Genomic DNA, 22,129 nt, shown 5'->3' with positions numbered 1-22,129 from the left:
AGTTGCACAGTTTTTGTAACGAGGTGACTGTGTGGAGCAATACTGTAGTCAAGGTACAATTGTGAGGTGAGGTCCCAGAACTGAATGTGGTTTCTTCTGGGATGTGATGGATCAGTGGTATGGTGGGAGTTTGTTTTCCTTGATGTGGTGATCAATGGAGATATTCAAGGTAGGAGATGCTGGTAGGAGAACATCACGGGAATACTAACTTGAAGCATTTGGTGCTAGTCAGAAACCTTTTGCCCATATTATCTTTAGGCTGAACCTAAATGGCCCTTCTGCTCGTGAGTCACCACATCCAGACTCCTTAGTACTCAGAAAAATGTATTAAAGCACGATATCTGTGATTAAACCACCAAAAAAGTTATATTTCTGGGAACAAAAGCCCTTCTACCAGCCAATTCTGAAGGATGTGCACGAATGATCATTTTTCTTGTAGTAATTGATTCACGTTATTAAGCTTAATTTGGAGCATTTCTTCCTAGTCAATGCCGAGGTACTACAAATTTCAAGGCAATTCAAATCTGAAAATAAGCTTGCATTCCTGGAAATCTGTCAATTGGTCTCAAAAAAGACGCTGTTTTCCTTACAAGACTCTCAGGATATGGGATACTGAATGCATTCATAAGATTTCTGGGAGGGCCTGTAAGCATTTGATAGACTAGACATGCAAAATCTTGGATGCCTCTACAGTTTTTCTCTCCTGATCTGTTAAGTACAAAACTGGAATTTGACAGCGACAGAACTTAATCCTCTGACGTGGCTCTGTTTATGGAGAGGCCCCTGAAGTGTACGGCTTAGAGTGTGGAGATTGGATAGGAATAAGAAAATCAGAATCTTTGTGTAAAAAATAAAAGCTTCAAATAGAAAATGTGTGCTGAAATAGAATCTTATCCTTCATACAGGGGGAAAACAGCTTGGGCTGAACTTGTGTATACTAAAAACTCACGAAAAAATGTTAGTCACTGCTGAATCTTAAACTCTTCTCTCAAATTCCACTTTTATTATTTAAATTTTTAGGGTAGCCTGTATCAGTATTACCTAAATTTTCAGGAATGGAGATGTACCTGGGGTATAAACCGAGTTTAAAGTCAGTTCTGAGGATAACCAGACAACAAACGTGGATTTTAAACAGCAGTAATCATCAGGGTGACTTGAAACACTTACCGAATCTTGAAGCGTAGTCAGGCCTAGGAATCAGAATGATTTTTTGGTAGACTTTGCAGAAAGGCTTGAGGTTAGCATCGAAGGGCCGGCTGGTGGTTCCCACCAGCAGCACTCTGTCCTGTGCCTTCAAAGCCTTGAGGAATTTGGGGAGCATCTTTACCAGTCGCTTTGGGCTCGTCTTCAGCGTGTACATGTAAATAGAAGGAGGAAAGAGTTGTTACTGATGCTGGCAGTTTAAGAGTTAATGAGGTGAAGCTGCAGACATGCTATATATAACAGGATTTGGGGCTTTTTGGTAGTCTAGCTGCATTTAGGATAAGCAGACTAGATGCTCAGCCTAAGTAGAAAGCCTGTCTTTGTCCCAGCTCTTGAAGGTTATGGTCTACCAACTCCTATCCATGGTTTAAATGAAATTTTTGCTAATTTTTGCTGCAATTTCTAGCTTGCTGAGGCTCTAACCTGAGAACACAAGCTCTTTGAACTCAGGATTAATTTCTTTGCAATAGTTTGCTATTTGACTTTATATCAAATGTTAATTACTATTTAGAGAACAGACAAGTATGGAGCAAAACCTGTTATTAGAGCATTCTGTTTGATAATTTTGAGTGAATATTGGTTGGAGAAGCTTAATCAAATTGCTGTGGTGTCACTCTGTTAATAAAGCTATAAGTGAATAACTGGATTAGGATAGTGTATTGGAGAAGCCGAATGACTTGGAAGCATCATTTCAGAAAGGATTGAGACTTAACATCCAAGTCAACAACACCCACTTGAAAACTTTACCTTGTAGATTTTTTTTTTTACTATACAATACGCAGCTCCCTGAAAAACTTGAGCTTCAATTTCAGATTGGCCTGCCTTAGCCTCAGTAAGGAAGAAACTGTCCTGCAAACCTTCTCAGCTGGAAGGCAATAATAAATACCTGTGAATCTACATTGCACCTGTAATCTCTGTGATCCAATTTTCCTGTCTCCAGGAGCAGAGAGCTGATAGAAAGGAGACAAAGCTCTTTTCCTTGGAGTGAAAGCTACGGAGGAGGGGAAACTGGGAAATCAATAAGAAATCCTCAAAGTCTTGGGGTAGAGTCCCACGGTTGTGTTCTAGATAAACTTGTCTTAATTAAAACATGCTTATTTTCTCATTATTTTATTCTTATGGTCATACCATGCATCTTCCTAAGTCTGCTGACTGCTTAATCATGATAATGAGTTGAGCTTGTCAGCACTGGGGCTTAGATCCCACTTCAGAGCATGGGCACTTTGCTTGCCAGGACAATGCACCCAGCTTGTGCTTTTGCTCTTGGAGGAACCATCCCTGCGGCCATCACTCAATGCCAGCTGCCATCTTTCCATCTCCTCCTTGCCGTGCCTATGCGTCCAACGCTCCCAGGAGAGTGGGATGTCTGCTGTCTGAGGGTGTGACTTCAAATCCAGGCTTGGCCATTACCTTGTTGGGAAGCTCTTGGTAATGAACTTGACTTCTCTGACTAAACAAGCTGTTGTTACATATCTACCTTGGAAGTTTCAGACAACCTTGCCACCTCTGCTCTGTCAGGGAGATACGGTCACAGCAACGACTGAAACGTGGATTTACTTTGTTTTAACACGTTTTATGTTGCCTAAATTACTCTGTGATTTATAGATCTGTTGCTACTCGTAGACTTCAAGCTTTCCTCCCCTTCATGTGTATTGGAAGGAAGTACAAATGTTCTCTAAGGTGTTTTGAGACATCAATATTGCTAGAAAAGTGAGAATTATCAAATTATTTCAGGTTTGGAGGTGGCGGGTAGAGGAATCCCATCTCACTGAAATGACTGACAGAAGATAATAGCTGCTTCAAGCGAGACATAGTGTTTTCTGGGCTTGCAGGATGTCTTCTGCTGGAAAAATGGACTCTATCAGGAGGTGCAGAGATTTTTTTAAACAATTGTCTGACTCCTATTTCACCTCTTACTTGTGAAAATAAGTTCTACTTAAAACATAAATTTTTGGTTGACAAATGATACTCACGGATTTCTAGTGATCTAGAGTTGGTTACAAGCACTCATTTCTCATCTTGCAGGAATCTTAATTTAAAAAATTTAAATGATTGTACTAGTATTAGAGATGAAGCTAAACACTCCACTCCCATGTTAGTCCTACTAAGCCAGACTGGCATTTATGTCCCAGAAATACCACACTGGGATGTGCAAAGTGACTTCTGCTTGCTTTGGCTGCTTCTAAGGGCTGAGCTTCGCTCATCTTCTCAAAAACTCTACTGCTACCAAGGAAGGCTCCCCAGACTGCCAGTTACCACTGCCTGTCCCTCCCGTTTCATGCTCTCTGGCTCCAAATATTGGTTACGCTGTGAACTATCTTGGGCACCAATGACTTCAAGCCTGGAGCCATCTACTCCCACCAAGAATGAGACCTTTTGTCAAACACCTGCAGATCCATAGATGCGATTACAGGGACAGAGGTGATACCCTTGATCCTGAGGTGGGCCTGGGGAGAAAATTTACCTTATTGGTGGCTACCAAACTAGACAAAGATCATAGAGTCATAGAATGGTTTGGGTTGGAAGGGACCTTCAAAGGTCACCTAGTCCAACTCACCCCCGGCAAGGAGCAGGGACATCTCCAACCAGATCAGGTTGCTCAGAGCCTCATCCAACATGGCCTTGAATGTTTCCAGGGATGGGGCAGCCACCGCCTCTCTGGGCAACCTGGGCCAGTGTTCTACCACCCTCATTGTAAAAAAAAAAAAAAAAAAAAAAAAAAAAATTTCCTAATATCTAATCTAAATCTACCCCCCTCTGTTTTAAAACCATCACCCCTTGTCCTGTCACAACAAGCCCTGCTGAAGAGGGCCTGTAACCCCCTTGAGGTACTGAGGTACTGGAACACCACTCTAAGGTCTCCCCGGAGCCTCCTCTTCTCCAGGCTGCACAGCCCCAGCTCTCTCAGCCTGGCCTCACAGCAGAGCTGCTCCAGCCCTTTGATCATCTGCGTGGCCTCCTCTGGACCCTCTCCAACTGGTCCATGTCCTTCTGATGTTGGGGGCTCCAGAGCTGGACACACTGTACTCCAGGTGGGGTCTCATTAGAGCAGAGCAGTACTCTATCATGAGTACTCCAGGAAACCTTTGGCCTCTAGTCTTCATTTTAATCCTCATCTATGCTTGTTGCCAAGGTTTGAGCCCAAGAGAAAGGTTCCCTTTCGGTGTGGGGACCAGCCTTTGCAGAATTTAATGGCCTCATACCAGGCGATGCTTCACCACTCTTCCAAAACATGGGCTTGTGTCTATCCCACAGTGTAAACACACAGGACTCACCTTGAGAAAAAAAGGTTTAATTTTTCACGCGGAGCTCTAAAAGTAAAATATTTTGCAAGCAGCATGAATCCAATCAGGATTTCAGGTGAATTGCTCCCCGCTGCAGTGGTTGAGTTGCTGTGCCTATTGGGCAGTGTTTTAATTTTCTTTCTAGTGGGGAAGCTGCACAAGGGAGAAAGGAATGGAAGCAATGGCAATAGGACTCCTGGGAGCCCAAAGAAAATAATTTGTAAGCATAACTATTTAACATAGGCGCTTTGTTTTCACAGTGAAAATTTATCCTTGTTACTTTATTGTTCACTCTGGTTCCATCCAATTTCTCAAATTAATAGAGCTGAACAGTTTAAGCTCATCTTAACTTCTAGTTTCTTGCCTCGTGTTTTGAAATTCTCTGTTATTCTCTTCTGCTTTTCGGTGCCCTGACGAGCAGTGACTGGACTATTTTTAAATAAAGCAAGTATAGGTGTGTAGGAGAGAAAAGTGACCTCTTGGGCTCTTAAGAAGTCACAAGACTCTCTTAAAAGGAAAAAAATGTTAGTGAGACAAGCTATTATCAAGCAAGCTTTGGCAGGTCTGGTCGTACTGGTATGTGCTAAGCTAAGAAATACGCTTGTTCCTTTGTGTCAGTTGTAATGCAACAGGAGAAATTATCTGCCCTGAAATAAAAAGGGAGCAACTCACCTCTTCTTCAGCCTTTGGCACTGCTTTCAAAAATATTTTTTCGGTCTCTCCAATCCACACGACTGAGGGCTGCCATTGCTTGGCCACCTAGGAGAAAATGGGGGAGAGAAGGCAAGGAGTTGATTAAAACGTCTACAATTTCATACCTGGGTGCCTATAATTACACTTTTGAATCCGTATTTCATCCTTTAAAATTAGCCTGGTGTATTTTTTCCCAGAAATGTTCAGCGCTCGCGGATAGCTCCGCTCCGCATTCTTGGCAAATCAAACTGTCCCTGGTTAGGAATCTAACATTAAGAACCCAACCTAATTGGGATCGTTTTGACCTCCGTGCTTAGCTTTCATTTCTCAACCCACGTTCAGCTGCAGTTCTGCAAAAGGAAGCCTGGATTTGCAGTTCAATGGCACATGATAGTTGACCTGGCCGCCCTGACCGTAGGATCCCTTCTTGCTTTTCTGAGGGCAAGACGGGGAGACAAGGCAAGATGTGGCATCACATGAGAAGCAAGGGTGCTAATCTTTAGGTAAAATAGGCTGATGTGCAATCTTCTGGCTTACAAAACAGCATTTAACTTGCAGCTAGCCCAAAAAATAAACCAGAACCTGTTAAATTTCAAGGTGGGGACGTCTATCCAAATGGGCTTTCCGTCTCCAAAGTCGGAAGCACCATACCTCTGGTTCACAGCAGGATGGCAGCAACGCTACAGGCTTTTTCGCATCTCGCGCTCTCCGTATTGCTATAGAAATGCCAGCGGTTTAGACATTCAGCTGCCAAATTTTAATCACTTTCCAGCAGCTCTCAGAGCTGCGCTAGTTTGCTCGGCAACAAAAGTGACGGCTTGAGGAGTCGATGGGTAACGAGGGAGAGACAGCGTTCCTCTGTCCTTTTTTTTTTTAATTTAATTTAATTTTTTTTTTTTCCCCAGTTGAAACTGCTGCTTCCGGGAAGGCAGCTTACAAAAATCTCTTGGTTGTATACATCATAAGCCCAGTGACTGATTGACAGCCAGGGTAGGAAGAATTAACTGATGAACATCTTTCTTCAAAGCACCGCAGTTCATTTTTATGGATGCATTTCAAAAGCACCAGCCGTGTGTGTGTGTCCATACGGTGAAAACGGATGGAAGAGAGGGGGAAAAGAATAGATGAGGGCTGTTAAACATGTTTGCTCTGCTGTGCTGCTGATGGGGTGAAGTGGGAACAATGCCGTCTTGCACATGTGACATTTGATTTGCGGTAACTCGTCAGTCCTAGAATATGTCAAGTGGGACCTCCAAGCTCAGAACAAGCTAATTGAGGAAAACTGAGCTTCTTTTTTTTTTTTCCTTTGGAAGGCAGGAACTCAAATGTTTAGCATTAATAATGAGGATTTAAAAAATAAAAATGTCATATCTTGAAAGATAACATGAAAATCCTGCGGAAACTGATGTGTGGACACAGGCAATTCTGTAAATGTTTATCTGCATGTACAATTTAAGGGGTAACTTAGTCCAGCAGCGTACTGAATATACAAGATTATGACAGATTAAACTTGCACAGAAAGAATATCTGCCATTTTAAAGCCAGATGCTTTTTTATTTATCTCCTATTTATCTATTTTCAGGGCTATGCTTGGAATATTCCTAAGCCTGCAAGGTACATTTGAGCTTGCGGCTTTCACAAGCTGTGGCTCAGGGATTTTCTGCTGAGTATCCTGGCAGCCAAGGGTGTGGAGACCTGCAGAAAATGTGAGTCAGTCGTAGGGATTCAGGCTTGCAGGTGAATTCAGTTAGCTCCTGGATGCCTGTAAAATAGGCTTGGTGAAAGAGGAGTAATGGGGTAGCGTGGTCACATAGCAGAGATGGGATAACTGATGTTCGTTTGTACAATTAAGACTTGGAAAGAAAAATGTAGGGCATCGTTTAAATCGCTGAGAGAAACCTGCAGCTTCTTGAAGAACTGGATTTGCATTTGGTGCACCCACGATGCAGTCTGCTGTGACGTGTGGAAGTTCTGACTCAGAGACCCTTACCGATCTCAGCACCGCTAACGAATGGATTATCAGCTGGGGCTTTCTGATGGTGACTCTTACTTTCTGAAACATAAGATAACAACCATTTTTCCTCCTTTCCTGCTCTGTGTGTGCCTGGAGAGGATGTCAGGAGGGTGATGAGGCAGTGGGAGACGGTTCCCCTTGAAGCCTGCCTTTCTCCCCAGTGAGGACTGGGCTGGTGGCATGCCATCTGCTCGAGCCTTACCACCCTGGTAGACTCTGTCACTGTGGGATCTGCTGCTGTTGTGGTGCTTTCTCCCTGCTTCACTCGTGTTTATGACCAAAGAGGTGCTGTGCGTTTGCTTCTTAAGGAGAATAGTTGTCTTCTGGTGTTTTGCTTTCCGAGCTAACGTGGCTGTATGAAGTCTGTGGAGCCACGTAGCTGTTCCACAAAATATTCTCCGTACCTGCGTGTGTGATGCTGCACTGTGATGTGATGGGGGGAATAAGGGTGGGGAAGGTTAGAGGTTAGAAAAGCTGTTGGCAGTGGATGAGGCTCTACTTGTGCCCTTCAAAGGGAGCCGTGCTGTCCCTTCGCTGGGACCACTGCAGTTGTGGAGGTGCGGATCTTCCCCATTTGGCTCAGGGATGGCTTCTGCGGTTTGCAGCCCTCTAAAACAGAGCCTTAGGGTTTTAACCAGACTGTGGTTTCATGTTAACTCTTACAGAAGAGTGCTCACTGGTTTCACACCTGTAGCTTGTTCTTTTTTTGACCCCTTTATTTCCCCACCCAGTAAGTAGAAATACAATGAATGAGCTCAGCTCCAGCTCTTTCTTAGAGAGACTTTCTGTTCTGAGGCAATGATCTAAACGTACAAAGTGGCCTGCGCATAGATTTTTGGCGTTGGTAGACGTTAACGTGACCAAATTCAACATATTATATTTGATGCCATCTCCTTTTCTCTTCTAAAGACAGATCAGACACCCAGAATCCATCGGCATCTCATTTAAATTGTTGGCAGATAACGTTGGCAGAGCGTATATCCCCCCGTGAAAGCGCTTCATTTGAATTATCCACGGAGAGTTTGAATCCACGGATAATTAAATGCACTGTACATAATTAATTTGTAATTGAAATTTTATTAGCTTTGCTGCATCCAACCATTAGTTGGAGCTGCCAGCAGATGGCTCCTTAACCCTTCTAATACCGCAGCGCCCGTGCTGAGAACCGTGCTGACGGGGTGCGGAGGCTCAATTTGCTCTTCAGGAAAATCCTTATGGAAAAAGATTTCCTGTCCTGCTGTCTATCAACATCTCTCAGAGATCAAAAAGCATTTATTTATTTTATTTGATTTTATTTTTTTTAAAGCCTTGGGTTAAACTCTGGCTCTCAGGTTTGAAAAGTTTAACCATGAAATTGCTATGGAAAGACGGAAACTTGATTCTTGCAGCAGACACGTGCATAAGGCTCCTCCAAACTGGAACGCTTTGGTGGGAGTTTTTTTTTCCAGATTTTTCTGGAAGCTCAGTTAGCTGCTGAAAACTACTCAATCCTCTGTGCTTTGCTCATAGAAATGCTTCAAAGCAGCAAGATGCTGAAAGCTGAGATTAGACCTCACCAGGCAAATGTGATGGTGCTGCTATATTCTGGGGTTTTTTGTGTTTTTTTTTTTTTCTTTTAGAAAAAAAACCCTATAAATACTGTCTTCTAACAGGATACATTCCTTTTTTTTTTTTTTTTTTGACATTTGAGTAACACATAAAGCTGTGCTTGAGCACTGGTGATATTTAACACTTCAAGGGTCTGGCCTTCTAGCAGGCTGCACTGCACCAAGGGAAAAGAATTATTCTGGGATGTCTGGAAAAAATGCTGAATATACTGTTCCCAAATTTCCACTGTAATGGGAAAAAAAGCCTTGTGTGGCATGGAAATGCTAAATACACAGACACTTTCTCCTGGCCACCTCTTCCCCAACCTTTTAGCCTGGTCAGTGTTGAACTAATAACATATTTTCCCCACCCCCCCACCATGTGTGGTTTTTTTGTACAATCAGCTTTCTATGTGCTGCTGTGGTCCCGGCGAAGGACCCGGGAGGGGTTCTCCTGCTCTGGTAGTGATTAACCTGACGGCTGCCAATGGAAGGCCAGCGCTCGTCACTTTTATCGCCTTGGAGTTAAGCCTTATGAACTACCTGCACTTTTATACCTCTGTGTCACAGTCATGCATTCTGCCCTCTCGATCCTTTCCGGTTTTGGTTTTTGTTTCTACGCATCCATCACTATGCTTCTTTGCATCTTGCTGCCGTGGTGTTTTGCACCTTGGGAACACGGGAAAGCCAAGCCATCGGTTGGGACCAGCTGGCAGAGAGCTCTGCTGAGTTCAGGCTGCCTCGACACGTGGAAAATGGGGCTGAATTGAAATATTCCAGCACATTCTGGAATATTTGCGCATGAAGGATGAGTTTTAGGGACCACTGGGAAGTCCTTCTATATTACAGACAGATAATTTTTCTGTCTTTTTTTTTTTTCTTTTTTCTTTTTTCTTTTTCACTCTGACCTGGCAGGCCTTGCTGCGTCTTTATGGAGAACAGAAGTGCTCAGGCTTGGTGTTTGCAGCTCCTGTCAATAGTTTTCCTATTCCATATTAATCTTCCTTACGTTTCCTTTGAATAAGCGGATTGAAATGTTGGTGTGTTCCTGTTCTGGTATGAGAAGTCATTTCCTCTGCGTGGCATTTAAAGTGCTCGCTTTGAGTAACACACAAGGCTCTCCTTTTTGGAGGAGGGCTGGTATGTCTCTTGCAAATCTCCTCCTTGAAATAAGGGAGGGCGGGGGGGGAAAGAATTTGGCTCTTGCATCTGAAACAAGTTAAAGTTTGATTTCTTCACAATGCTATTCACTTGTTTAGGGTGTCTCCAGCGAAACAACTGCCAGCAGCCAACACTCTGTTGCGGACAGAAAGTTTCCGAACGGTCATTTTTATGCTCTCCAGAGTTTCCTTTCGTGACAGAAACTCTGTTGTTTGCAGATGTGATAGGCAATCAAAAGTGCAAGGTTACCTCACCTTTATCACACAGCACCATTAATTCTTCTTTACTGACTCTTGGTGCTAACAATGGTTACGTGGATCATAAGATAACAGAGAAAGAACTGTCGTGGTTCCTGTCGCTCATTTCCAACTATAAGTTGGAAGGTCTGTATTCTGCTGAATTTTTTTACAAGGGTGGAAAAAAATATCTTTTTTTTTGGAAAAACACCAGCGTTCAGCTTCCTCCTGTCAAGGAATTTGTTTGCAATGTGTGTTGTGCTTGTGTTTGCCTCAGCTTGGGTACCAGTAGGCTCCTGCAAACTGGGATAGAAAAGATTCCCTATCCTTTTGTTCCTTGTGAAGCCGTTTTCCTAACACAGAAACAACTTCCCTTGTTGCAGCTTGTGTCTGTTGCCTCCTGTCCTATCCCTGTGTTCCTCTGGGAAAAGTCTTGTAACAGGGCAGTCCCATACCGGACACAGAATCCAGCTGTGGTCTCCTAAGTGCCAAATAGAGGGGAATAATTAATTGCTTTAATGGCTGGCTGTGTTTTCGCTGATGCAGGCCAGTATGTGGCTGACTCTTTGCGGCATGGACACGCTGTTGACTCGCGTTCAGGAGGTGGGATGGAGAGAGGTGAATCAGCTGAAGGAATCAGGAATGGAAATGGGACATAGCTGGTTTGAACGATGCTAAGACAGGCTGGTGCCATGCCAATGAGCTTGCGGAGAAGTGAGCATGCAGATGAAGTATCCCTCGGAAAGAGACACACTGCGCCGTCTGCTCTGTTACTAGAGGAGCAGAGTTTGAAGCAGTGCTGCTGTTGCAGTTGGAACCAGTCACCTTTTGATAAGCAAGTGCCTGGACAACTCTTATTCCATGTGATTGCGAGCAGCTTCCATCCCAGTAACTCACAGAGGTTCACCACGGTGTCACTGCCTCTTTTGCAAGAGCTACAGTACAGAAGTAAGCTTGGACCGCTCCCCGTAATTTTGGGGGAGGTGTTGGATGATGTTTCCATTTGTTCTTGAGTAATGTGGAAAAATGTAAGGGGTTTTATATACCTATATCTAGATTTATTTTACGTATGTTCCAGTTATTGTATACATTATATATATGTTCCAGCAGGGGCTGAATGACGGGAGGGACGGCGTGTGCGCTATGCTTGCAGCTAGACTTTTCCTTCGCTACTGATGAGGGCAGAGAAACGAAGTGGAGAAGGGTGAAATGCGCAGAGTGGAGGGAGGAGAGGGAACGTTAGCTCAGTTTAACGGCACTAGCTTGTGTCAGGGAGCGCTAGAGCCGGCGGTAGCGTTACGGCGTCAAAGGTGCACGATCGCAGCACCGCCGTCGCTTTTCCTTAGGGCGCTGCTCCGACCAGCGAGAAATGGGATCTCTGGGGATGGCTTTGCATTGAACTGTGGAACCTGTCTTCTCTGGGGATCGGAGGCACCTGTCGCAAAACCTGCTCTCATACTGGATTTAATAAAATGCATCTGATAAATCCCAGGGAAAGCCAATTTTTAGTAGGCCTCTGGCACTGGAAAAATATTATATTTGGCTTGTTCTAGTGTATATGCTGTGTTCTTTCTACAAGTATTTAGTCTGGAAATGTTTACCAGCTTCCTTCCTTAGGAGAAATGCTTAGAATGTGGAAGAAATCCTGCCAGGATAGTGTCTTTTTCCCGAAGAGGATTTGGGATATGTTCTTCACAGTTCATATGCCTGCCTTCCTTTCCAGACTTGTCCTGCATTTCTGTTAATGTAATCCTGTGCTAGGATTCCCTCGTTTGAAAAGCTTGCTGATGGGCAAACAGAGAGCAGTACAGGGGAGAGAGCTGTTTTACAGCAACACTCCCAGAGAGGAAATGTTTGACCACCCCCAGTCTAGTATGTGATTAAACGCCGCACGGCAAGCATTCCTGACTGACATGCCTATAAACAGAGAACAGAATTTTCTTTATCGATGACGCTTTTCATATTCGAGGTAACACAAAGCTTGCAGGTTAATGTGAAAAATATGGCTACTTCCAGTGATTTTCTCAAGGGGCACTTAAATCCTCTGCAGTGGCACATAAACTGGCTTGTCAGCAAGTGGTTTTGAAAATTTGAAAGCAGGGAGGGAATTTCAAACTGGGTTGGCAGTCCTTTGGACCTTGGGCTGCTTTGCCCTCATATGACTGGTGTGTACGTTCCTCGATGTGGAGAAACCACAATTCCAGTCGCTGTTCCACAAAAGATGTGATGAACTGAACCAGCTTTGTAGAGAACACACAACTCGGTACCTTGAGAATCATGTGAAGTATCATTTGCAGGCCGCTCTTGCCCGGGTATTTCCCGACGATGTTGGAAGCGGATAAATTGAAGAGGTTGGCTCCTGTTTCTGTGCAGATGGCGTGGACCAGCATTTTCTTTCCAACGCCGGCGGGTCCAGCTAGTAACAAGGCTTTTGCCACAGGAGCCTTCTCATGGACTGTTTGGGAGCCTGTAAAAAGTCAGAAGGGAATATTATTGCTTTCATTTAAGTCTGCTGTAAAGGCAATAAGAATGATTCTCCCTTCTTTTTCTTCATCGTAAATAATTTATAATGTGAGTTCATTGTTTCTTTAATACGGCGTAAGTGCTGTTGAGTTCAGTTCTGTACAACCAGGGCTGTGGCACATCTGAGTGAACGTCCCTGCTTGTAGCAAAACTCAACCACCCTTACTTGTTCCTTCTGATTGGCAAACCTCAGCTCTAAATCTGAGCTGAAAGTAAGGTCACTGGTAAGTTTTTGAGGATGGACAAAGGACAAGAGCACTGAAATGGAACTGCTATGAGTAGAGACGAGCCTGGTGCCCTGCCTGGGGACACTTGCCTTCATTTACCCACAGCTGACTCCCTCCCTCAGCAGCTGGGCAGAGGTAGGGTCAGAGAGGCACCTTTGCATTTGTTGTTGGGAAGATCCTCGCTTTCTGCAACAAGACAATGGCAGACTCACGCTGCACGTAGAACTAGCAGAATTCTCTCCTCCTGCTGTCTGGAGTGACACTTTCCAGCTTCCCCATCTTTAGAGAAAACAAACTAACGGGACTGTCCGCTGGAGCTGCGCTTGTCAGTGATTTTGAAACCAGATGTTACCATCTGTTTTATGTTTTCTCCTTTAACTTCCCTTTTTTTTTTTTTCTCCCCATCATTTTTCCTCTTAAATGTTATTACTGTTCAGCGAGCACTGGAGACTCCAACTGTCTGCTCCAAAATCCTTCCCTGCCGTTTACCCCCTCTATGCGTGCCCGCTGAGTGTGGTGCTAGCTCATCTGCACATAAGCAGATTTCTCAGTGTGGAGTACAGCAGCTGCACATTACAGAGCAGGTATGATATGTCTGCTAGGAGGAGGAGGATCCTTTTTGTTCCCTTCATTTTATTTGGGTGAGCAAATGCCAGGGTTGCTACGCTTCGCTTGCTCTGCTGGCAGTGACGGCTGCTCAGTGTTTCTAAATCTGTCTCTACGGCCTCTCCAGGTAAATTCATTCTGGGCTGTAAGAAAGATGCTCCATCACACTCCAACCTAGCAGAAATGCCTGTGTTGTGAAAACAGAACCACAGAGAGAGATTGAGGTGGCTGATGGTGATAGAGCTTGCCTCTCTTGCTGTGTGAATTAGGTGTAGAAGGACCTCCAGAGATGGAAGCAGCAGGAAATGTCAAATACTTTATCCGTACCCACCAATAGTCCAGTAACATCACTACCTTGATGCCTGAAAATGTCCTGTGTCAGTCGTGGTGGTTGGTACAAAGTCAATTTTGAAAACCTGTGTGAGCACCCGCTCCTTCTGAAGGTTTTTGAGAGTGGCGTCTATCGAACTATGGGACTCACGGCGGGGAACTCACCCCAAAGGTGATGGGCTGCACAGGCTTAGCCTGGAAAAGTTCTCCGAGGTACCATTTAAAACCAAATCCAACCAGGCTGCCTCTCTGTGTCCTAACGGCTTAACATCCCAAATAAATGACAACGAACCCAGTGCGAAGACGAATGCCATTATTCCAGCACTGTGCAGGAGGTAGTGAAGTTGTCAGCCACCCAGGCTTTATTAATATTTGGTCGTTCCATACCAATCTATTACTATTACAGAGATTTATTACGAGGGGAACAGCTGACTCCTCTGTGGTTAAAAATGAAGTATATCTTCTACTATTATTTCTCCTTTCAGCCCCTTATAATTTTCTCAATGCCATTTAAACCGGAGTTTTCCTTGCCATCAGGTGACTATTTGGAGAGGAACTTTCGCTTCTACACATACACAATTCCATAATGATTAACTAGTTCTGAGACCAATTAAGTAAAATGTCATCCATAACATATCACCCCAAAAGGTGAAACCGTTCCTGTGCCTTTTTTTGGCTCATGGAGGTTTTTTTTTTTTTTAACTCAAAGGCATTTTTCAAACTGCTATTGCGAATATATTGTTTGTTTAACTAGTCCAGGGTTGCTTCTCCCTAGATTTTTAGCCAGTTGTGTAAATGTCAGGAAAATTGGGTTCTCTTCTCTTGCCTTGGGGGGTGTCCTGGGGCTTGATTTCACTTGATTGGACGGTGTTAAAACATAACCTTGGAGGAGTTATCTGATACGGGAAACACCATGCTGCCGTCAGTGCAGACAGGGATAACTGCTGAGCTCTCTCAGCTGATCGTGGTCAAACTTGGCAGCCAACCCCTGAGGGTTCACCCAAAACCAGCTGTGAGAGCATTTTAATGGGAAAAGTCCCACCTGGGTTGGAGGCAGGGATGCTGCTAGCATCCCATGTGTTACCCTGACTCTTCAGATGGAGCTGTAGAGCAGGAGGAGCGCTCTTCTCCACCCCGAACCCAAGCGAAGAAGACTCGTGCGCTATTGCACCGAGCTCTCCACGGCGCACCGAGCCGGCTTTGGGGACAGGGACAGCCGCAGAGCATGCAGATACAGAACAGCCTGAGCACTGGTCTTTCTGGGAGGGAAAAGCAGAAGCTTGGTGTCGGCTTTGCTCTTTTTGCCAGAATGGGAGGCAGGCAGACATCAGCTGGAATGGGATCAGCAGACAACGACACAGCCCGGAGGAGGTTGTGCCTGGTTAAAATGTCCCTGAAATCCGATCGGGAATGGAAAAGGATGCAAGGGAAGTATGAGTAGAGGCCCTTGAGACAGGCACTTCTTGCAATTGCTAGAATTTGGCTTAATGCCATTCCCAAGTAAAACATGGAATAGATTTTAGGATAAAAGCAAACAACCCAAGCCAGCAAAGCCTCGTTGGGTATCGGCTAGCTCTGGCAATAAAACTGCAAGGGAATTTAAAAAGTGTTCTCACTGCGGTACAAAATGTATTCACTCATTCCTTAAACAATTGCATTGTTTAGTACTGAGTAACATCAGCCAGCTTGTAAAAGGTAAATTGCAACCTTAGCCCTTCCCTTAACTTGATTAATTTTGATCGCTGGAGCTTGTTTTAGCTATTATCTTTCCCCAGTGACTTCCTCTAGCGCGCTGCCATTCACAAGTGGTTAACACGCAAACGGAGACGCTGTGGAAAGGCAATACCTGACAGCAGCATGCGTGAGCTCCTTTACGCGCTATTAAAACGATACGCGCTCTACTCAGAAGGCTTAATTGAAAAACAATTATACTGCAAAATGCTTTAGATTCCGATTAATCAAGCCCTGTCACAGCCAGTAAAGATGCATGGTGCTGACAGGAAGCAAAGCCATTGTGTTCTGCCCTCCCAGGAATTTTTGCCGGGCTCTTACCTAACGGCAATATTCCGTACAGCGCGACAAGCTGCCTGACATCCGCGAGAGAGGGCAGCGGCTCTGCACCTTGCTGACGAAGCGCGGCCCCCACGTAGTTGAACTCGCCTGTGGGGAGGAAGCACGGGCTTAATAAAGGTGACAGTGCATCGTTAGAAAATGCATAACTCAAGTCACGAAAAACTACCGCAGAATAGCGATATCGCGTGCTCTCGGCAAACCCGGCACCGCCAAGGGACGGGGACTCAAAGAGGGTTGTGGAATTGTTGTGGAATGTGACCTGGAGAAATTGGAGAGGTGAACGGCGAAGGAAAATGAAGTTGAACGCACTGTGGACTTTCCCTTCTTGACTGTGGAAGGTGTTGAGCAGAGCCATCGGTCTCCGGTAACCTTTTAAAGAAACTTTGCGGAGAAGAATCATTAGCAGCACCATAAATCACGCTGCTGGCAAAGGATTTCTGGATTTGGGATTTTGTAGGGCTGGAAGCCCAGTGAACCGCGCCCTGTCGAAAGGGTTTCAAAAATGGGGAGAAGAGATTTTAACAAGCTTTTCCCCTGGCTGCATCGCATCTCAGCTTCTCGCTATGTTAGGCATTTCAGTGCGTCACCTAATTTGGTGGGGCTCTTTGCAGTTCACTTTTTTTCCCTTTGTTCAAAAAAACCTCCACAAAATAACCCAAGAAAAGGAAAAATCCCTGACATGAACTGAATGGATCTAATCGTGCCTCAGCTCTCGTTACGGAGCCATAATCGCGTTGCTCGCCCTGTCAAAGTCCATCAGCCGGGCGTGTTGGAGAACAAAGATCCAGAAGGATGGGCCACAAGTAGGAAAATTAGTTGTGACGATGTAGTCAGTGATTATTTTTAGCACAAATTACATGTCATTATGGAGAATATTACTGAAAAATAATAGTATATTCTGTTTTATAGGAGATAAAAAGGGAGAGCGCTAGGCCTCTCTGGAGTAGAGGTACATTAGCAATGGTTAAAAGAGAAAATGGAGTTGTAATTTGGGGGCAAAGAGGCAGGCGAGCCCCGGTGCAACTGCCCCCCTCCCCTCTGAAGAACAGAATTCATTTCAGGTTTTATCTTTTATTTAAAGAGAAATCAAAAGAACTGGATAGGAATTAATCTTCACAGATTTAATTAGAAGGCATCAAAGGGTTTAATTGCAACCGAACATAAATCAGAGTGGATATTCTCTGACTAATTTAGATAAGGTCACCAAGAAAATTAGTTCAGTGATGTCAGTTTGTCATAGAGGGGGGACATTTCAGTGCCTTCACTCGCCACGTAGCGCAGTTCCACGCTTTGTCCTTTCCCCAGAATTGGGAGGGGGTGACCTTCCTCAGACTTCAGCCTGGTAAGAGCAGAGCAGATGAGGACTTATTTTTCTGAAGGCTTTGTGTCCTTGGAACCTTAAAGGTGGAAGCTTTTTGGTATTTAAGGGAAAAAAGTGAGGTCCACTTTTGTACCCAGTACCTTCTGCTGGTGGGAAGTGAATGTTGCTGGTGCAACTTGAAGCAACTCATGAGTTGCTTTATGTTGCAGAGGAGCCAAGGCTTCAAACCTCAGGGTCAAGAGAAGATGTCCCAAAGCCATCTCAGCCTGCTTCCAAGTTTGCTGTTAATTATTATCCTCTGGCCAAGTTGTGCTTTCAAAACATCTAGGGTAGGGAATGTCTACTGGAGAGAAGCGAGCTTGATGGTACTGGTGGAGTGAAAGAAGGAATAATGAAAAACTTCAATCACTTTGTGATCTTTAATGAGCACAAAATGGATGTGCTACTTGATAATTCAGCTTTCAGCAGAGTGGGCAAAGACTCTGAGGGCAATAATTGGTGCAAGGATTGATATAAACATGGTATTTAGGGGTGATGTATGAGGATCCAACTTTCCTGGCTCAGATACTAACAGCCAGTGGCATTGTGGCTTTCGGATGTCCGCAAATTCAATTAATGGTGGCTTTTAAACAAGTGAATTTTGGGTTTTTTGCTACTAAGGTTGTGGTGACTTTACTGTACGTCATCAAATGCTTTTGGAGATTGTGTCAGACAAAGTGGGGTTTTTTTTTTTAGTGAAAAATGTTCATGCCTATGTACAGCATGGGCAAGCATGTCTGACTGCAGCTGCAGGTAACAGGAACTGGGCAAGAGGACAATGAAATGCAGAACTAAGCAGAGATGTATTTTAAATCAAGGGCCAGATATGCCTCAAAGCACTGTTCCAAGTTCAGGGGCAGCCAGGGAGGTGGTGGTAAGGGGGCAAGCCTCCTCTGCTGAACGAGTGAATGCTGAAGGTATGACTTTTGCTGTTCTCTGGGACGTTCTGGATGGATTACAACCGCAAATCTGTTCTTTTTGCGGTGTCTTGCTAATGCCTGGCCAGCGCTCCTTAAAGGATGTCCTGCTTCCATCTCAGAGTAGTTTGTGACACCCAAAACCATTCCAAGCTTCCAAGTGTTGGTGCTTGGAGCCAGGTGCCAGCTCTACAAGCAGGTCCTGGTTTCAGCAGCAGAAGTGAAAGGTACTGCACACCCTGCAGACACAGACGTGATTTGCATACATGGCTTTAAATATTCAAGCTCGAAAGTCCTGAAAGCATAATTCCTCCTGAACTCACTCTTGACTGGAAATAGGGGTCAGCGAGCACTGAAGGGCTGGAGGTTTGGTTAGCTCAAACACCGTCGGAGCTGTAAAACGCGTACTTTACCAATATAATCGGAGAGATGCACGGTCTTGGCTTTCATCAGTAATCCTTCTTCCACGAGTTCTCTGTACAGAGAATCGATGGTCCTAGGAACAAGAGACAGAAGCTGAGTCCTTCAATAACTGAGCCAGCTTCAGAGCTTCCTCAGCTTTATAAATGTATTTTGTAGCTCAGAGGTAAAGGTGATTAGCTCAATGTGAAATATGAAACATCAATATGAAATCAATGAGTACCATTTTCTGCATGATGGCAAGGAATCTCTTCCTACCTCCCGCACCACATGGCTCCCTCTCCCACCCATTCCATTACCCGTTTCCAGGTGGTGCAGGATCAGTTATGACTTGTGTAATAGCCTCATTCATTAATATCAATTACTGGAAATTATTTTTAAATTACATAATAATAGCAATCCTAACACTACTGTACCTATTCGCTTAGCTCTCCAATTAGCAGTAATTCATTAATTCTTCCTGGAATTTATTCTGTTTGCCATAGACAGTCTCATCTCATCAGGAACATACTGGGAACGACTCTATTGAAGCAACCAGTGATCCAGCTACTCAATGCGGGCCAAAGAAGGATTGGGGGGGAAACCATCCAGTGGGATAAGTTCTCCAGCAGAACCATTTCTTCCTGTCTCTGTTAGTGGTTGGAAAGAGCTTCCAGTAACTGAGGATGATTTGATACACTTACATTTGTACCCTGTTTTTTTTTTATTGGTGTGGATGTTATCCTCAGTCTCTCCCTTTTGGAATTCTATCTAGGCCTTAATTTCAATGACATTTTTGGCACTGGCTTCTACAGATTGTTACTGCTTCAAGAATTACAGAAAATTAATAAGCCTGTTGGAAATTCCTCTTATATTGTTAGCGTAAACAATATTGATTTTGAATCTTTGCTAGGTCTTTCACTGTTTGTGCGCTTTTCACATTTTTTTTTCCCTTCAACATCTGAGCTTTTTTCTTTGTCGCCTATCTTAATTAGGACATTCTGGTATTGCTATAATAAAAATATTAAATAGTAACTCTCAGCTGGCTAATAAAGCCACCTATATAATTTGAGGTCTGCAGCCTTTTTCCATTTCAGCTGGGAAGTTTTATGTTTATGCAGTGTTAGTGGCACAATTAATATGGGGTAGTAGTAAGGAAATATAAAATTTTAAGGTTAAACAAGGTTAATTTTGCTGCTCTGACTCTTGCTTTCGTTCTTCGTGATTTTATCTTGAGTACGCATCATGAAATGAGCAGAAGGTAGAACGGAACTGACCTGACAGTTCTGGTGGGAGCATGACTTCTACTTTTCCTGTCTGGCTATTTTTACTACGCCAGCCTAATGATGCATGCCCCGAATCTCCTCCGAGTGTGATGTGATCGGTCTTTCACTAAAGCCCTCTGTGCCCTCTCCACCACACCAAAGCAGAGATCATAGAGTCATAGAATGGTTTGGGTCGGAAGGGACCTTCAAAGGTCACCTAGTCCAACCCCCCTGCAAGGAGCAGGGACATCTCCAACCAGATCAGGTTGCTCAGAGCCCTGGCCAACCTGGCCTGGAATGTTTCCAGGGATGGGGCATCCAACACCTCTCTGGGCAACCTGTTCCAGTGTTCTACCACCCTCAGTGTAAAAAATTTAAGCACAGCATGTATGCATCCTTGTTAGACTTTGGTGCTGCTCTTGTAAGAGAGGTCATGCTCTGCTATAATCCATGACGCATTTATTTTAAATATTTGCTTGGAGAGGTTGTTTTTTAATTTTCAAGCAGATAAAGAGACCATTGACTGATTGCATAGTGCTAGCACCTAAAGGAGATGTAGTCCAGGTCTTGTACAAATGGATTTGTGGGGTGAATCCCATGTGCTCCTGCAATGATTGAGTGTGTTTGTCTTCATGCTGCTCTCTTGGGAGCTGGGTCAGCAGGTCCCAGCAGTGATATCTCCGCGTAGGTGTCTGCCTTACGTGTATAGGTGAAAAATAGCTGGATTATCAGCGAACGCGTGTCAAGCTCATTGAAAATGTAATGTCAAAAGAAGAAATCCTCTCAAATCCTCCAAATAAAACAAGGGTGCTTAAAAGAGCAAGGATGCGCAAATTGCCAGGTGTGCCAGAACTCCTATTGATAAATAAAACTGATTTATATGACATGTACATTTTACCCAAGATGTGAAGGGTGATTTACAGAGTCCAGGGGCCAAGCTTCAGCTGGGATGGAAAATGTGACAGTCAACAAAACTGCCAGGTGCTTCTGCACCTGCAGAGGGGATGGGAAAGGGGCAAACAGGGCCAATATCCTGCCGAAATGTGACGTGTGCTTAGCTTTGTGTGCTGGAATGAACCCGACCGCAGTTAATGGAGACTGGCTTTAATAGTGTCTTGTTGCAGAATGAAGAATTTAATTTGTACATGTTGTTGGGGGGGGGGGGGGGGGTTGCGCGGAAACAAGGTCTGTGCTGCTTTGTTGTCCTGTGCTGTGAAGCCCCCAGTTGAGGAAGGCTACTGGGAAGGTTGTGGTGTTCACTGGGAACACAAAAAGCTTTTAGCTAAAGTTCATGTGCTTCAAGTTTGTGCAAGGGTTTTAATATCATTTAGGCTTTTAATGGATGTTTAGAGCTGTTAATAAACAGGTTTTATTTATTGTAGGGCTGCTGATGCTGGCAAGTGTAGCAAGGTTGAGGTGTTCCTTGGGTAATTAAAAACTAAAAGGGCTGACAGCATATCTAATGCAAAGAGGATGCAGCCTCTCATTGTCTGCATCTCGTGTAAACAGGTCCTCTCCTTACCTGTCAGGAGTTAGATCTTCCTCCAACTCTGATACCTTTTTCTTCTTGGCTGCCTTTTTTTTCTAAGGACCACAAAAACAGGCAGGAATTAATGACCTTAGTACTTAATATACTGAAGCAAAGCGAGGGCCAGAACAGCAAATGCTTCAGTGTCTGAACACGGCCCTCGTTACTGAAGAACCCAAAGGGAAAATTCACATCCCCGCACAGCCTGAGGGAAGGAAGTCATGTCCCCATTTATAAGGGCGCAGGAGGTGTTCTCATGTACAAGTGCCTCACCAAGGCATGGGAGAGGTGAAGCACCCTTGGGCTGAGGAGCTATGTCCAAGCAGGACCTGAAACCAACCTTCCTGACTCTCTGGCTAACCTCCTACCCATCAGATAGCCTTTTCTTTCCTAATGCCTTGGAGAAGAAACTTGAAGAGGTCAGAAAAACTTGGCCCGCTCTTCTCTTGATGTTTTCATCACGCTTTCACTACGGGAAGACTTTGACTTCTGTGACTAGTTTATTTACATACTGCAAAAAAACCCCTTGGAAAACATATAGATATGAGTAAGTGATGTCAAACTCCTCCATTAATTATAGCTCACAAGGCCTAACTATGGTTAGCGATAATTAGCAGTGGAGAGGGCATCGTTAATCCATGCTAGTGCTCACCAGCGGAGGCCATACTGCAGCTCTGCGAAGCACTTCAGAATTACTTCAGTGCAACTATTTACACAGCAATGT

The 22,129-nt window shown here is 44.3% G+C and overlaps 1 protein-coding gene across 1 annotated transcript in view; it reads right to left on the bottom strand.

Moving 5' to 3' along the window:
- The window catches only part of DRC11 (dynein regulatory complex subunit 11), a 104,655-nt gene that overhangs the window by 5,990 nt on the left and 76,536 nt on the right, over window positions 1-22,129 (bottom strand). Inside the window, exons 12-17 of the mRNA XM_086750393.1 lie at window positions 21,400-21,461; window positions 18,627-18,709; window positions 15,916-16,023; window positions 12,445-12,644; window positions 5,160-5,246; window positions 1,168-1,345 (exon numbers count right to left, since the gene is read on the bottom strand). Coding sequence (XP_086606519.1) covers window positions 1,168-1,345; window positions 5,160-5,246; window positions 12,445-12,644; window positions 15,916-16,023; window positions 18,627-18,709; window positions 21,400-21,461 — 718 coding nt within the window. The remainder of the gene's footprint in view (window positions 1-1,167; window positions 1,346-5,159; window positions 5,247-12,444; window positions 12,645-15,915; window positions 16,024-18,626; window positions 18,710-21,399; window positions 21,462-22,129) is intronic.

This window comes from Chlamydotis macqueenii, chromosome 6, assembly GCF_036417535.1.
Source record: "Chlamydotis macqueenii isolate bChlMac1 chromosome 6, bChlMac1.mat, whole genome shotgun sequence".
In the NCBI taxonomy this organism is placed as follows: Eukaryota; Metazoa; Chordata; class Aves; order Otidiformes; family Otididae; genus Chlamydotis; species Chlamydotis macqueenii.
Note: the sequence above shows the minus strand (reverse complement) of the source record. Positions and strands in the feature narration are given on the sequence as shown.